This window comes from Pundamilia nyererei, unplaced genomic scaffold, assembly GCF_000239375.1.
Source record: "Pundamilia nyererei isolate P.nyererei 1_Seehausen unplaced genomic scaffold, PunNye1.0 scaffold00203, whole genome shotgun sequence".
Classification (NCBI taxonomy): Eukaryota; Metazoa; Chordata; class Actinopteri; order Cichliformes; family Cichlidae; genus Pundamilia; species Pundamilia nyererei.
In genome coordinates, this window is record NW_005187604.1 from 916,854 (window position 1) to 933,658 (window position 16,805).

Here is a 16,805-nt window from a genome sequence, read left to right on the forward strand (position 1 = left end):
ACTGGCCTCCTTTTCTGCACCAAAGATGGAAAACGAGCCAAGGGTGTCATACTACAACATCCATTTGCTGGTCGGAGCAAAAGCTGCTACACAGTGCCAAATGTCCACTATAGAAATGACGGTTGCTGCATCCACAAACACCAGATAAAACTGCACAATACATGAATAGATAACCACGATCATGAAATGCTGCTTTTATGGGGTTTGTGTGAAAAACCCTTTCTAGATGGGAAGCAGTGATTTTGTCCCAGACAATCCCAGATGCTCACTTGTGGAAGTTGTTGGCTCCTAGATTAAATGGGAGATGTTACGTTCTATATTTTTATCTCTTTGCATGATCTGCAGTTTAAAATATTCCTCATTCCAGCTTTCTTCTGAATGGCTACTCTTTGTGAACAAGCGATAGGATGTAGAGGCTTCTGTGATCACGGAGAACGTGACCATATAAGGACATCCACGCTTATCAACGTCACAAAGATTTAAGAGTAGAAAAAACCGTCTGAACTCTGAGCTTTTGGCACACAGTACGGTGGCCGTGAGAGGTCAAACGTACTCCAATGTAACAAAAAAAAAACACCAGCAAAAAAATAAATGCTATGCTAAATGCTAGATAAAAAGCACACAAAACACAACAGATGTTGAATAAAACAAAACAGAAGGAGGAGGAAAAGACATCAGCAAGCACGAGAGCAGAAGTGATGAGCTAACAGTGAACAGCTAATAGCAGTTAGCAACACGTTAATAAAGTGTCTGCAGTATTACGTGAAATGTGTATTTTAAAAAGAATATTTACTTGCATCTTTTTCTCCCTCACAACACTAAAGAATCCTCAGCTGATTTTAAGGCGTCTCGGTGCAATTTTTTACATGTTTTGGTTTTAGGTCACTTCATCAGCTGTTCCGTCACCTTAATAGAATAGAATAGAATTCAACTTTATTGTCATTGCACATGCACAGGTACAGGGCAACGAAATGCAGTTTGCATCCATCCAGAAGTGCTTTAGTGATATAGATATATTACAATATATATTAGCAATAATATAGATATGTAAGTATATTACAGAAATGGGTCTATTATGGTATGTTACAATGTACACGGTATGAAGTATGTTGTGAATATTCTATAACTATAAGTATGTACAGGCTATGAACAGGATATAAATATGAAAAACTATACAGAATATGAAATAAATAACTTTACAGAAATCTGAGATATACAGCTATACAGAAATGGGAACTATGCAAGTTGTAAACAGTTGTAGGATTAAAAATTAACGAATGTACAGAATGATTATTTACACAGAGCTATACAGTAGTGCAGTTAAGATAAGTGAGGGTGTAGAGAGTTTCTACAGAGGCTATATAAAGTGCTGGTGGTTGTGAGTGGTGGTTCAGTCCATGTTATTATTGTGTGTTTGAGGGTACAGTTGTCCATTGTGGGTGTGTGTATGTTCAGTCCATGTGTTAACGTGGGTCAGATGTCAGGAGGCAGAGTTCAGGAGTCTGACAGCTGTGGGGAAGAAGCTGTTCCGGTACCTGGTGGTCTTAGTCCAGTGGTTCCTGTAGCACCTCCCAGAGGGCAGGAGGGTGAAGAGTCCATGTGATGGGTGACTGGGGTCTTTGATGATTTTCCCAGCCCTTTTCAGACACCGCTTCCTGTAGATGTCTTTTATGGCAGGAAGTGGTGCTCCGGCGATGCGCTGGGCAGTTTTCACGACCCTCTGCAACGCCTTCCGGTCCGAGGCAGAGCAGTTCCTGTACCAGACTGTTATACAGTTGGTCAGGATGCTCTCGATGGTGCAGCGATAGAAGTTCACCAGGATGTCTGAGGACAGGTGGTTCTTCCTCAGAGTCCTCAAGAAGAAGAGGCGCTGGTGAGCCTTCTTGACCAGCTTGGAGCAGTTGGTCGTCCAGGTGAGATCCTCGGAGATGTGGACTCCCAGGAACTTGAAGCTGCTCACACGCTCCACAGCCGTCCCCTTAATGTGGATGGGTGGATGTGGGTCAGCATTCCTCCTGTAGTCCACGATGAGCTCCTTGGTCTTCTCGGTGTTAAGCAGCAGGTTGTTTCTGTCGCACCACTCAGCCAGACGATCCACCTTAATGTCTCCCCCAAAACATTTCTGCTCTGTCTCTATGTCTCTTGAGTTTTTTTTCTCCTACTTAAGTTGTGTTTTATTGTTTCTATTTCTTTTTTCTTTTTTTAATTCAGCTTCCGTACTGTTTTGTGTGCTTTTGCAGCATTTTTCAATTTTTGCTGGAGTTTTCTGAAGTTGCCGTGCATTCGAGCTCTCGGGGCCACCATCAACTTAATTCAATTTTGTTTATATAGCACCGAATCACAACAACAGTTGCCTCAAGGCGCTTTATATTGTCAGGTAAAGACCTTACAATAATACACTGTAGGCATAATAGGTCCACTTTAAACACTGCGTTTAATTAATTATCTAAGTCAATTTGCAATAATTTTCTGCCCTACTTCTTGTCTGTTAGCTGGTCAATCCACTACTAATCTAATAAAGATGAGTATATGCCAACAAAAATGTGTGCAAATACAGTTTTAGATCCTTTAAATATCCCGTCTCGCACTCCTCCACTTCCCCCAGATGACAGTTATAAAATAGGTAAAACTTCAGCTCAGTTTATGTAACTGAATCAATTATGATCTTACCAAAATTACAATAGGGTGGCTCCCTACTCCTCCACTCCGTGCCCCACCCTGATTAGTTTTCTCCTGTTGCTGTGTGTTGGTGAACATGGCCTCTGCTGTGGATCATGGTACACAACATTATTTATTCATGGCCGGGAACGATAGATGCAGTGCAGGCTCCTCCTGAGTATTGTCCATCTGTTAGCTGGCCTACTGTACACAGTAATATAATGTGAGTCCTCAGGAGGCACGTGCTAATAGCAGCTCATGTGTCAACGCATCACACTACTTATCTTTGCAATAACGCTACTGTTAATTACAATTAGTTGGTGATTTATTTGTCCCTGAAGGAGTGCGGGGAAAACAGCCAGTAAAATGTGACCTTACTGGGTTTTATTTGATCACCGCTGCACTGCTGGGGGTTCGCTCTCTCGCAGGACACCTCTAACATGGGAAAACATCAGGTCTAATTGCTCCCCTATAAGACACTGTCTCCGAGGATTGCTGTACACATCATTTTACACAAAGCTGCAGATAATTTAATTTCCACCCAGGGAGCTCTCGGCATTAGACTGCTGCCAGATTTCAAACACAAGTACCCTCCCGTGTCATGATGGTTGTGAAATTGAAGCAGCAAAAATCCGATTTCATCTACTGACTGATTTTCTTATGAATAAGGAAAGGGTTCTGCTTAGATTGTTCAAACTTCCCCGTGGCGCATTTAGAAATTATTATTACATGATTAGTAGTCTCTCTCTCCTGTCATTTTCTGCAAAATACTATAAGTTTAAACACCCATGACTCGCACACATTCGCTTTAAAATCAAGCACAGTGTGGATTCGAGCACACCGAGAGCGATACCTTTAGACAAAGTTGCTTCCACCTGTCACCAGATGCCATAATTGATGTGACTCAGAGCTGCACAAGCCCTGCTTTGGCCAAACGTGGATATAAAATAAAGGTGTTAGACTCGGTGTGTCATTTAATCAAACGTAACAAAGTGGGATGGCCGCAGAGACTTTACATTAACCGCTTCCTTTGCTGGAGAGATAATTCTGTGTTTCACAGTCTGATGAGCGATGCATCACTAAGACTACACTGCACAGGCAGATAATAACATGCTTTATCATGTACTGTAATACTCCAGATAGCTCCACACGGCAACATCTGATCACCTCTGGGGGGAGAAAAAAAATCTGGCTCAATTTCCATCTTCAGTTTAAAACACACACGGCTTCCACAATAGACTGCAATGTGGAGGAGTGTCTCACTTTGATCTTTAAATACCCTCTAACGTTAAGACACGCTCATTGGCTTTGATTTTTTTTTTTTTTTTTTTTTTTACAACTGCCAGGCAAAATACAGACGCTCCCTTGAATCTCCTCCTGTGTAGCTGTAGTACAGCAGAGAATGCGTGAACACCTATCCTCTTTTTATTTTTTTCCCTCCTCCAACACAACCACCACCATCTGTCCCTTTCTTCCATTTCATGTGCTCAAGCAATATCCACACCCCTCTCATAGCAACAGCACGCCGCCGCCGCCCCCGCGCCTTGCAGTGAATTTTTCTTTTTTTCTTTTTGCTCCGTCCCCTGGATCTTCGCCTCGCACCATGCAGACGGTCCCTGGGCCCTGCCTGACTGTTCAGTCTTCCCCCCTCCCCCACCAGCCGTGCTCCTGTTTCACTCAAAGATGGCGTCGGCTCTAGAGCCCCTGGTCTCTGGCTGCATTTTTTGGGCTTGTTGTTGTCTTCGTTTCGCACGGTTTTGGCACCTTCTCCTCGGCGGCTCGATACCAAATTCCGGTGAGTAGCAGCGGAAGCCGGATGGGAGGATACGAGATTTTCTCCGCGGTCCGCTTTGCCCGAGCTTCCCTCCGAAACCAGAACCGGACCATCTCTGGCTTTCTGGGGAACCGCGAGAGGTAGAAGGGGAGAGGGGTACGGAGGGGATGGTGATCGCGGATGTGGGTGGGGGGTATGGAGGGGAGGGAGGGGGGCGAACAGAGGCCTAGCTTTACTCCGTTTTAGCGGCCTTGTCTTCACGGCACCGCAGGCTGTAGCGTTACGTGGGAGGGCGGTTAGCGGAGGGAGGAAGTCAGCGAGGTGCGGACCACTGGTAGGGATGCGTCTACGCGGGCAGAGCCTGCTCGCCCATGCCGAAGATTGAGAGCTAGGCCGCGGAACCAGCACTGCTGCAGAACCACCCGCTAAGACCATCTTAAATATTGCACTTGCCCGCTAGCCGAGATGGCCGTCTGCAAGTTGCATTGTGCCTCATACAAGGCCGCGATCTCACGTTAGTATCTGAGTGACATTCATGGGGAGAATATTCGCAGTGTTTGCTGTGGTGTGATGCTTTGTATTGTCAGAAATCCCAGGTCCATGCGGAAATGTTTGGTTTTTCTCTCGCTCTTCTGTGGTGGAGCGCTGGCTACCCCCCCAGTTTCACGCTGTTTACGTTTCAGGTTAGCGAGTAACATTAGTAACAGAGATCGTAACGCTAGCTTGTTGGCTAGCTTCTCACGTTAGCTTGCTACACAACAGCAGTAAGCGGGAAGGCTTGTTGTCAGATACTTTGCAGCCTGACATAATATGTGAGTAAACAGAACGACAGGAAACGGTTTGGCCATGCGACTGTTAATCTGGCTTTGATTATTAGCTAGCCTCGCGGCTAATGTTTGCTAACAGCTTTGACTGTAACATGTTTACGTTAGCAACCCAGCTAGCCAAGCTGTCAACTCTGTAGTGCACTTTTGAGGATGGGGTTGTTTACAATGTTTGTAACACACAGTTTTTAAACAGTTGCGTGAGGTATGAGTACGGTTCTTAATGTTTTTTCATTTTTAGAAGTTCTGGTCTTGTCACTGGCTGTGCGTTTCTTAGTGATAGTTGTTTAGTGGTACAATCGCATGGTGGTTTATTTAAAAACAGAAATCTGGGAAGTTGGCTAGGGATAATAAATATTATTACTTTTTTTCCCTTTTTTACCAGTTTCGTGTCTAGTATACGGAGTAATATAGTGATTCAGAAGGAAGGTATGGCTTTGTTTATATGAATGCCACCAGATGATGTGCCTGGGTTGTTTTGAAAAGATGAACCTTCTTGTGTCATCTGTATCTCACTCTGATTTGTTGTTCTCTAAAATTGTAAAATTAGGTGCCCCATCTTTGCAGCCATGTGCTATAACCTCTTTCTTTGTGTCTGTGTTTTTTATTTTTCCCCCTCCTACAGTTTTCATCAGCTACTGAAGTGCAATAGGCATGAAGGTGATCGGTCCTGGCTGCTCCCTGTGGTGAGATATCTGTTCCGTCCCAGAGCTGAGAAGCTCAGACTGCTGGAAGAGAGAAAGGGAGCAAATGAGAACAAGCGAAAATAAGGAGATGTGGATGGAGAGGAAAACTCACAATCTTCTGGAGTAATATAATTATCAGAAACCTTTGTGCAATTGTCCTCGCATTTATCACTGAAACACAATTTTCATGTCCCGGAGAGTCTGAGCAGAGGAGACTGCTGTTATTGGCAGTCCTTGTTTTTGTTTTTTCTTTTTTTTTTCCGGGGGCCGTCTAAACAGGAAACGCCTACATTTTGTGAAAAGCCAAACCAAAATCTGCCCTGCCCAACCTTGGGTACTGTGGGAGTATAAGTTGGTAATAGATCTGAAGCTTCTTCTGCTCCCCCTGCCTCTTGCCAGGGATCTTCACCTGGCTGGAAGTGGGTGGTGGGTGGTGGGTGGACCAGATTTTCACCAGGTGGAGGGTTGGCTCAGTTGGGTTGTGCTATGATCAGCTGCTCCTTTTCGTGCTGCTTATACTCAGCTTCTGAGGGACTCTCTGTGCGACCCCAGGACAAGGGATAGTAAGCTGGTAGAGGGCAAAAGGGAGGAGGAGGCGGCGGCGCTACGGCGCAAGCCAAGTGTTTACTTGGCTTACAGTCTCTACTTTTTTGTGTGTGTGGTCCTCGCGGTAAGGCCCCAGTGCTGCTGCACCCACCCAGACAGCAGCCATGGTGAAACTGGCAAACCCATTGTACACCCAATGGATTCTAGAGGCCATCAAGAAGGTAAAGAAGCAGAAGCAGCGACCATCAGAGGAGCGCATTTGCAATGCGGTCTCTATGTCCCATGGCCTGGACCGCAAAACAGTTCTGGAGCAGTTAGAGCTTAGTGTCAAGGATGGTACCATACTCAAGGTTACCAACAAAGGTCTCAACTCCTACAAGGACCCAGATAACCCTGGGCGCTTGGCCCTGCCCAAGCCCAAAGGTGTTGGCAGCTCCAGTGGCAGCGGAGGCGGCAGCTCCGGTGGAGGAGGTGGAGGAGCAGGTGGTGGCAGCAGCAGTGGAGGGAGCAGCTCTCACTCGCATTCGGGGAAGAAACCGGGTCTCGACTGGAACAAATTAATTAAGCGGGCACTGGAGGGGCTCCACGAGCCGGGTGGCTCCACCTTAAAGAACATCGAACGCTTCCTCAAGTGTCAGGCTGATGTGGCGGCGTACCTGTCGGGTAGCGGCTCCATGGGCCCGGGCCTCTTCCACCAGCAGCTGAGGGTAGCCCTCAAGAGAGCCGTGGCCCACGGGCGCGTGGCCAAACAGGGTCCACTGTTCCAGCTCCTCAGCCGTAGCAGCAACCAGGATGATGGGACTGGCACGGTGTCTCTGGAATCGCTGCCCCCGGTCCGGTTGCTGCCACACGAGAAAGACAAGGTAAAGTCTCTGCACACATGTAAAACCGCATGCATGCATTCTCAGACATGGACATACAAAACAAAATACACTTAAAGTAAACACACAGCCACGTTTATTATGCTTTGTATGTCTGCGTTGGTTTGTCACATGGATTTGTTGTGCAGTGTTTGGATGATTTCGATTTTTTTGTTATATGGCCTGTAAATGAGTGTCAATGATTACAGACCTGTTTGAGATCAAGATAGAACTGATCTCTAGTGAAAAAGTGAGTGTGAAGCGCTGTTGCCTGTTGGCATCTGAAGGTCCTGATTAAAATCGCAGATATGCTTAAGACCGTATTTGAGATTGTTGTGGGAAGAAATCTAAAAGTCTGATGTGTTTATCAGTGAACTTTTTGGACCAACAGAGGGCAAGTGAGCATGATTTGTGAAAGTGAAAGCAACACATTCTTGTTGCTGATCTTTTACCTAAGACTCTGGTGCTGCATTTTCCCTGCTGCTCCAAATTTGTCATCCCCTGCAACCCTGTACTTTGCTACAGAGTAGTAAGCTTTCACTTTGTGTCACTTTTTAAGTTTTCAAATGGCATCTAAAGGAGTGGCTTAATGTTATAGTATCAGAGTTATTTGAAAAGTATCAGAGTGGCAGTGCAACAGGTTTGAGAGCAAGCACGATCCAACGTTCTGCCTCAAACTGAAGTATGACTTTGTGTTATCATCAGAGGAGAAAAAGAATAGATGCATCTTAGAAAGCTGGAGCAAGTCAGCTAGTCTGCCAGAGTGATGCTAGGTGAGTGGCTGGTGGGCTAGCAACACAGGATGAGAAGTTAAGGGGGAGTCACATGGCATCCAGCCTCCTGCAGGGACTGTGGACCAGCTGTGGGGCTGTTGCCTGTCAGGTGCTGTCGGGAGATGGGACAAAGAAAGAAAGGAAGCAAGGCAAGGGAAGGAACATAGACAAGTGAGAGAATAAGAGAGCAGGAGAGAGGTGGTCTGTAGCGTTGCCAGAGGGAGAGGCTTGGATGACGCAAACTTTCAGGCTCCTGTAACCAGAAAGGGAGCGACGTAGCGGGAGGAGAAACTGAGGGAGACAGAATGAGTTGGAGAGAGGGCGAGGGAGAGGCAGACATGCAGGCGACAGAGGAGAGCGGGAACACACCCACTTTTGTAACCTGATCAGGGAGAGCAGCCGGCTGCTAACCTCTAGTTCTAAGGGCCAGAGATTTGTACACATACACACAGACTTGAACCCATTCTATTGCATGTTAAGACAAAAAAACAGCAAGCAGACTGAGAGTGATGCCATCCTGGAAAAGAAACCACTCCCAGCAGGATGGAAAGGGTTCATCACAGGATGGAGGCGATCACTCAGATCAACTTTGGTTTGAATTGCAGTGACACGTCCTTCCAAATAAACCAAAACAATATCCGAAAGTCACCCTCCATGGCATAACGGGACTCACTGTAGGGGTCAGGCATTCAGGTTTTTCTTTTAACTCGACAGCCATCAGATTTGGAGAAGACTAGACTGAGCACTGTTTTGGCTGTCTTCTGGCTTTGTCTGGCCTCTGTGTGTACATGTCTGCAGCCACAGGGGCTCCTGCTTAAGGATGCCCATAGTCGTGCATGTGCACACACACAGAATAGGATTAGCCTAGTGAGCTGGCTGCAATCACATGGGCTCTGCCTAACACAGTGACCTGCTTGGCTGCAGATGATCCACCTCTTAAGACAAACAGAAATCAACCACCTCCTCTCTGACTCAGTGAGTGATCAGCCTGCTTTGCTGCCTCAGAGGCAAAATACAAACAGAATAAAGCATGCCTCAGTTTGAATGCATTGGTTCTACATAGATGAATGCATTGGTTTTTGCTTTCTTACCGTATGATCTGCCATGGTTCTTTTATTAGATTTGTTAGTTCACAGTAAATATTGGCAGAAGAGTCAATTGTAACACAAATGATTTCACTGAAAATGCCACCCTGTTGCATCAGTGAAATTTCATAATCAGCCTAAGAATATGAATTCAGTGGGCATGGATAGGGAGATTACTGCAGTTTCTTTTTGAAGCTTTGGGCTAAATGGTGCATGGAGAAGCTGCGGCAGCAGTGAGGAAATTGACATTTGTGTCTGGTAGTCACACAATATTCTGTTTTTCCTTTTTTGCCTGGTTTTTTTTTTTTCCCCCTCCCTCTTCTCAGCACTTCTTCTTGTGCTGTGCCTTGATAAATCTCTCCAGGAGAAGGAACCACTCTGCCGCTCAATCATGTGTGTTTTGTGCGCCCCACGTTGCCGTGTTCTTGATGTATTTGTTAGTTTGTGTCTGTGTGAGTGGCACATGCGTCAAAGAGATAAAACTGTGCGCACGGAAGACCGAGAGACGGCAATGGTGCACGATCGCTCTGCTCCACTCGCTACTTTTCTACCCGCGCATCATTGCCATATTGCCCCGCATCATTGCTAACAGTTATGATTTCCCAAGGAAAGGAGGAGGGAGAGTGTGAGTAAAGGCAGCGGAGGGGGGAGGAAAATCAAAACAAATGGCTAAGCACTAGCATTGACCCCATTTGCAGGGAGATTTGTGTACTTAACTCGCTGATGTTTGCATCGGGGTGCTCCATTCAAACGGGATCCCAGACCCTATTTCTGTCTCTCTGTCTCCCCCCTCTCTCACCCTAATAGGGTGCCATTGCCAGGTCATGCAGGGGGAGGTAAATGGGGGAGAAAAGTCAACCAGGGGTCATGGATATATAGATGGCAAACCTCATTGCCTCCCTGAGCACCCGTTAGCAGTATGAGGCTATGGCCATTAGGTGGGATGGGCTTGATGCTGGGCCTTTGTGTGCGTGTGTGTGTGTGTGTGTGTGTGTGTGTGTGTGTGTATATATATATATCTGTATCTGTGTGGGTATACTTGTGTGTGTCAGTGTGTGATGTTCTTCCAGTTATAATAGGAAAGAGCAATCTTCTTGCCCTGCATTTGCCCTCCGCTCAACAGCTGGAGCGGGGTTAACCAGAGTTCTCAATGTCGTCGTGCAGTGTCACGGCGAGGACGTGTGAAAAAAGCGACTTGTGAACAGCAACACAGTTGCAGCGCTATGTTTTTACACTTGTACCCCTTATTGCAGTGATTTCCCTCCAAAATGTCCCACTGACCTTTAACAGATTTGGCTGATGTTAGCGTCAAGCAAGTGAACTGTTTTGCATGGTCCAATATTATACTCCTAACGTTGGGCACTGCATGTTATTATTAAAGATGCCCTAATGTGTCGCTATCAGCTGATATTTTACTGATAACAAATTAGCAAATAAAATGACATTTATGTATTATTGTCACTGCGCAGGACCAGCAATACATAAATATATACATAGGCATCAGCTATGAACCACATGGATATTTAAACAATAATATTGGCCCAGAACCTTAAAATTGGTGCACAGTTTCATAAAACTTGCCTGATATGGTTAACCTTCACATGCTTCGTTGTGCTGCTTCATGTCTTGCTGTTACAGGAGAGAACTTTTGTGCTTTTTCCCTGGATGCATGGAAGCATTTTCCAGAGTTAGCGCTGCACCACAAAAATGCTGGGAAAATGACTAAGTTGGGTGCAATGAAGTGGTTTCCACCCCAAACCCCCAGTCTGGTGTTAGCTCGTCTTGAATTACAGATTTTTGACTGATCCAAAAAAAAATTTCAACAAGTGAAATAATTTGCCCCGCTTTCCCTTTGACAAGCACCAAATGTTTCCATTTTGACAGAAACCCGGCCTCAGCTGACCCCCCCATTAGTGTCCAAAGTTTAAAAAAAAAGTCTCATTCTGTACAGCTTTAAGCTCACGCTTCGCTGTAACCACAAGCACAATTCTTGTTTGACACTTGGCAGTACCCGCCAGCAGAGAGATGGGAAAACTGTTTTTAGCGTTCACTTATTTAAAGGGCCACTTTACTCAAAACACAATGGAGGCTCTTGATGGATTGAAAATTAATTGCACTCTATTTTGGTAATGGGATAATATGAGGATTTGCTGCTCTTCTCTGTTCTATTTATTGTGTTTTGTCAAATTAAAGCAGCCACCGGAGGATAACTGGTTGGTATTTGACACCATTTTCTACTTATTTGGATCAAACAATTAATTAGTTAATTGGGGGAAAATGAGCCAGCATTGACTATGATCAGTTACAGCCCTAAAGCACAACACTACACTGTCTTGGTTTGGCAACAGTTCCTAACTAATATGGCTTGAGTGGACTTGAACCCGGGACACTGAAGTAAGGACTCTAGCCTTTGGGTCATGGGTCACCTGCTCAAGCAGCTGAGCTATAGTGGTATACAGAGCTAGGGCTGTTCGATATAACGATATATATCGGATGACGATATAAAAACGTCTATCGTTTCATTTTACGCTGTCGTTTGTTTCGTGGTGTCGCAAAATAAACTGTTTACGGCAATATTTTTTTTCATCGTTTTGATGGTCACTGTAGTGGCTATATTAATTTCTTAAAGTTCTCTCTTTCTCTTATATTTTATATAACCACACTACAGACAGACAAGCGCCTATTTTTATGCGTTGTCGTTAGCAACAATGACGGTAACACCATCGAGTGTCCGCTTGTTTATGTTGCACATAAACCTTTCACAATAAAGCTCAAGATCCTGTTGAGACTTTTCAAAATAAACTGAATCACGTGAAAGAGCAGATTATTTACGGATGAGAAGTCAAAAAGAGCCGCCAGGTGCTAAAAAATAAACCTTAGACTCAAACGTTAGAACAGGCTTTTCCCCGCAGCACGCCGTGTAATAAATACTCACAAAGAAAACGGCGGCCGTTACAACTTATGTCTAAAAATGTATCGTTTCATGCATCGGTTAAAACACTCCAGCTACATGACGCGCAGCCGGAAACACTTCCCGCAAGTCGAGCTGCCCGAGATTCACAGAATTTACAGAAAAGGTTACATTTTTGTGATTTATATCGTTATCGGACGATAGAATTCTTATATCAGGATATGAGATTTTGGTCATATCGCACAGCCCTATACAGAGGTAACACAAGTTGTTTTCCTATGTGGTTTCATGCTATAGCCTTCCCTGAAGCACACAGACTGTACATGCTTGAACTTTTGCACGTTTGAAATAAGCGTGCATATGGGGCGCAGCTGCATTGATCCATCCCAAAGACACGTCAGATGATGGCTACCTCTGTCAGTGTGAATTGGAATTGTCACTTAGTGTAACCGTGTCATGCAGAGACATGAGCTTTCCCTTCTCTGCTCTCTGTTTTACCTGTCTGTAGACGCAGAGTGGAGTGACAAGTGGTGAAGATGAGTTTACTCAAACTGACACCTTGTTGTATTATTGTATGTCCTGTAAGAGCTTGACTAAGATGGACAGATATTTAAATGTCTGAAAGTCATGCTAAAATATCTGAATCTGGCTGGTCATTATGTTGAAATTTAGTTTTAATTTTTCAAGTTTTGATCACTTGCAGTTGGTGTTCATACACCTAAAATGTTTTTAGCAGTGTTCAGCTTTGGCACCAGCCAGGTTTCACTTGCCATCTTGCAGTTTGACTCTGCGAGCCACATATTAACTGCTACGAACAGATGCAACTGGCCAAGAGTCTATAGAAGCTACATTAGCAGTAGTGGCAGTGCCCAAAGGGGAGCAGTAACCTCGAGCTCACCAGTGAGTGATGTGAATGGCATTTGGCACGGGAACCTTAGCTGTGTGAGGCCTCGCGTACGGCTAACCTCACCATCCCCACAAATGAAGCCAATGTGTTGAGCAGCTGTGGAAGTGACGGCTGGAGCACGGCCAGTCCCGCTTCGTTTGATGCCGTGATTTAGCTCCGTGCACCCTGGCTAACCTCGATGATTTTTTTTTCTTCCTTTTTTAAATGGAGGGCGATGGCTCGGCTGAAGGGAGGGGACGCACTGCACATCGCAGGGTCTTCCGCAAGCTGTCGCTGGATAACGCAGCCCGTTTATTTTCACGTCACTACCCGGCCAATGGAGCTACAGGGATTTGAGATTTCAGATGCTTTATTTACTTTTACATGCCAGCTATTGTCACAAGAGCATCCGTGCGTGTAAGCCAACCGACAGCACGTCAAGGTGTGTCTCATGACTACCAGTGTTCAGACCATCTAATGATTCTCGGAGTGAGTGTTTGTGTGTTGTCTGGCTGCGCAGCGTGCCCTGTAACAGTGATCAATGAGTTTGTGTTGGAGGTTGGGGGGGGAACATAAGGGAAGTGTGGTGGTAGTGTTGGGGGGCCAGCTGAGATCAGGCTCCCATGTTAATGAGATCCTTGACTTGAGACAAGGACAACAGCAACGCTTTTCTCTCTTTTCTCCCATTGCCTTTTATTCCAACACCCCCCACCACCACCTCCTTCATTTCTCCTTTCGTCCTTCCCTCCATTGTGCTCCCCTTCCTGTCTCCCTCCCCTGTCCTGTCTTTGAGAGAGCTGTGCATATGAAGGGGAAACCAGGTCACCACCATTTTTTTAAAAATGTATTTTTGTTAATAACCTATTATCCCTCTGAACACGGCATTCATGTTAACACACAGGAGGAGAGTTGACTGTTCTGTGGTTAATGGATCCATAAAACATCAGTGGGTGTGTCAGCTGGATCAGACTAGGCTGTCTTCAACTGTTGTACAACTGTTGTTCTAGGTGACTTTTTTTTTTTTAAGGGGAAACCTTTTACTTGTATGACAGGTTTTTATGGGGTTTTCTTTTTAATGCCGTCTTGTAAAAGCAGGTAGCTAATAACAGTTACAGTAAGGTGTGTCTTTTTTTTGTGGCTTCCAAATAATCCTCGGAGCCAAAATGTGTAAACGCCAGCTCAACGTAGATCCGCACAAACACGCATGCCTCAAGTTAAATGTCGAAGAAGTCTGAGAGGTTTCTGGAATATCACCGTGGCGCAACAAGGGCTCTGGCAACTAGCGCTTTAAAAGGAAAGGTTGAAACTGGGAAGACGGCTGTTCCTGGGAAGAATTTGAGATTCACACTTCCAAGAGGATTGGCTTTTCCTTTTCATTTGTAGTGGCAGTCAGTAACTGAAGCCTCGCTGTAGCGCGCGTCTCTAAACAAGGTGTCTGCGTGAAAGGCAGCACGCCCTCTCCCTCTCACTCTTTCTCAGCTCTTGTTTACTCGAGCGCTCAGAGGCCGAGTGGGAGCAGTTGACCTCCTCCGGCATGGAAGGGGTTAAAGCGCCAGGAATGATTGAGGTGTTGGTAGCACGCAGGCTGCTCCGAGGACTGGTGCACATTCTTTCTTTCTCCCTCGCTCATTGCTTTCCCTTCCCTCTCCTGCCCTCTGGATTGTTATTTTTGTCCTCGCTGTCTTTTTTTTTTTTTTTTCACACAGCGCTCCTCCTTTTTTTTTTTTTTTTTTTTTCTCCTTGTTGTTGCTGACTTCCATTTCTTTTTAGTGAAATTGTCGACTTGTTTTGTAGCTCAGTTATTTTCATAATGCTGATGGAGATTGGTAATGACTTGTTTTTCATTTTCATGTATAAACTAGTGCACGATCACCATTTATAGAAGTTTTGCCTGTAAAGTTGTAAAACCTTTTCACAGATAGAGCCGGCGCGTATATGTTTCTCCACAGCTAAGCCTCTGTCCTCCTCCTGTGCTCCCTGCATGTCTCTGCTTATCTGCCTCTTCTTTGCCTGCTCCATTCCTCTCTCCATTTACCTCTCACTTCCCTTAACTTTCTTATTGTATCCCCTTTTCTCTCTCAGTCCCTGCACTGTTTAGGGTGGGGGGTGCTGAAGCAGCCTGAGTTAGAAGGAAATGAACCCAATAAATCAAGCTCTTGTCCTCGTCTCCTCCCTGCCAGAGCAAGCGGCCTACCTAGCTCTGTGCAGCTACGTGCATTTACCCTGCTGTGCTGTAAAAACCTTAACACCAGCTTCACTCACTGCCATGTTGGTGTTTCCTTTGTACTGCTTGTGTCGTTAATAAAGGAGAGCACCTTTATTGTTAGGGTTGTGTTGATTAAAAAGTGTCCTTGAGACAGATGATGTTTAGAGTTTCCAATAAAGGTCAAATTTGTCCTGTTTTTCTGTGTCTGTCTCGGTTTGGTTTTAAATTACAAACGAACATAACTGTGCCTTCTGGGAGACATTAAGGGTTTTTTTTTTTATCTTCTTTTTGTACCCCTCTGCTTTCTGTTAAGGCGTGCATGTGTTGGTGAAACTGCACAAGCACATGGCAGGTGACAACAAGCATTTATCCATCTAAGAGATCGACAGAGAGCCAGCTCAGGTTGTCACTTTGTGGATTCACAGTATGTTTAGTGTGTTAAGAGGCCCCATCTGATTAAAGATGAAGGTTTCAAAGTCATGATGACAGAGTGCCAGTTTCAGGGTGATCGAGGGCGGCACAGGAAGAAAGATGCACACATCACGTACTCTTGGTTTCTGTAGGCAGTGTAAAAGATACCGCGATGAAAGTAGACCTGCTGATGTGACTGAAAGCACATGCCAATAAGCACCCACTGGATAGTTTTGCTTTCTGACACTTAAAACGACCTAACATTTATAAAATGGTCTGAATGTGGCATTCACTATGACTCAAAATAAGTGACTGAGCCCTGAAACCCAACAGAGAAGTGATTACACAGGTCTTTAAGTGCAGTTTTCCCAGAAACTACTGTTTATCGCCCCCGGTTGCCATTAAATGTAGGTTTAAGGCACTTCAGTGTTGCTTTACTTTGCAGACCAGGAAGTAAAATCCTTTTATTTTTTTATATATACCGTATTTCCCGGACTACAAAGCGCACCTGAATATTAGCCGCACAAGCTAAAATCAGGGGAAAATCCTGTTTTGTACATACATTAGCCGCACCTGACTAAAAGCCGCAGGTGTTTCAATGTTGACTTATCATATGTAAGAGAATATGCACAAAGCGAATTGTCAGGAAAGACATGGCTGTTTGGAGACACATCCCTTTTATTAATATTTTGAAAAACAAGTTATGGGTACATATTTGCATAACTTTTTAGGTATATGTACAAGTAGCGGTAATTACAAGTAGGAAACATGTACTGTGCTTCATAAATGAGTAACAAATGTAGTACATAACAATAACCTAGGGCACACCAGAAAAATAGATTGGACTACCTTTTAGGCTCAGGTGCAGTGACACGGCTTTAACAAGAAGAAAAGTCAGTCATTCACCACCATCTTTCTCTTCTTCCTGCGCACTAAAACCACCAAAGTCCTCTTCTCCAGTGTCGGATACGAACAGGCTCAGGATGGCTACGTCATCCACTCTCAGCTTCTTTCCTTTGTTGTCAGTGTCAGAGTCGAACACCCTCTGAAGGGCCGTGGCGGTGTCCTCCTCTCCATCATGCAACAGTCCAGCCCTTCGAAATCCGTTGGTGATCATGGATGTTTTTACACTTTTCCACGCTGTCAGAATCCACCGGTGGAGTTGGGCATAACTTGCTTTTCGCA

At 45.0% G+C, this 16,805-nt stretch overlaps 1 protein-coding gene across 4 annotated transcripts in view; it reads left to right on the forward strand.

The window, feature by feature from the left end:
* Positions 1-4,006: 4,006 nt before the first annotated feature.
* Positions 4,007-16,805, forward strand: part of kat6a (K(lysine) acetyltransferase 6A) — a 34,632-nt gene continuing 21,833 nt past the window's right edge. Inside the window, exons 1-2 of one of the 4 annotated variants that reach the window (XM_005747753.1) lie at positions 4,007-4,453; positions 5,882-7,351. In XM_005747753.1, coding sequence (XP_005747810.1) covers positions 6,653-7,351 — 699 coding nt within the window. In that variant the 5' untranslated portion in view covers positions 4,007-4,453; positions 5,882-6,652. The other 3 variants (XM_005747755.1, XM_005747754.2, XM_005747756.1) reach the window with 3 other exon arrangements.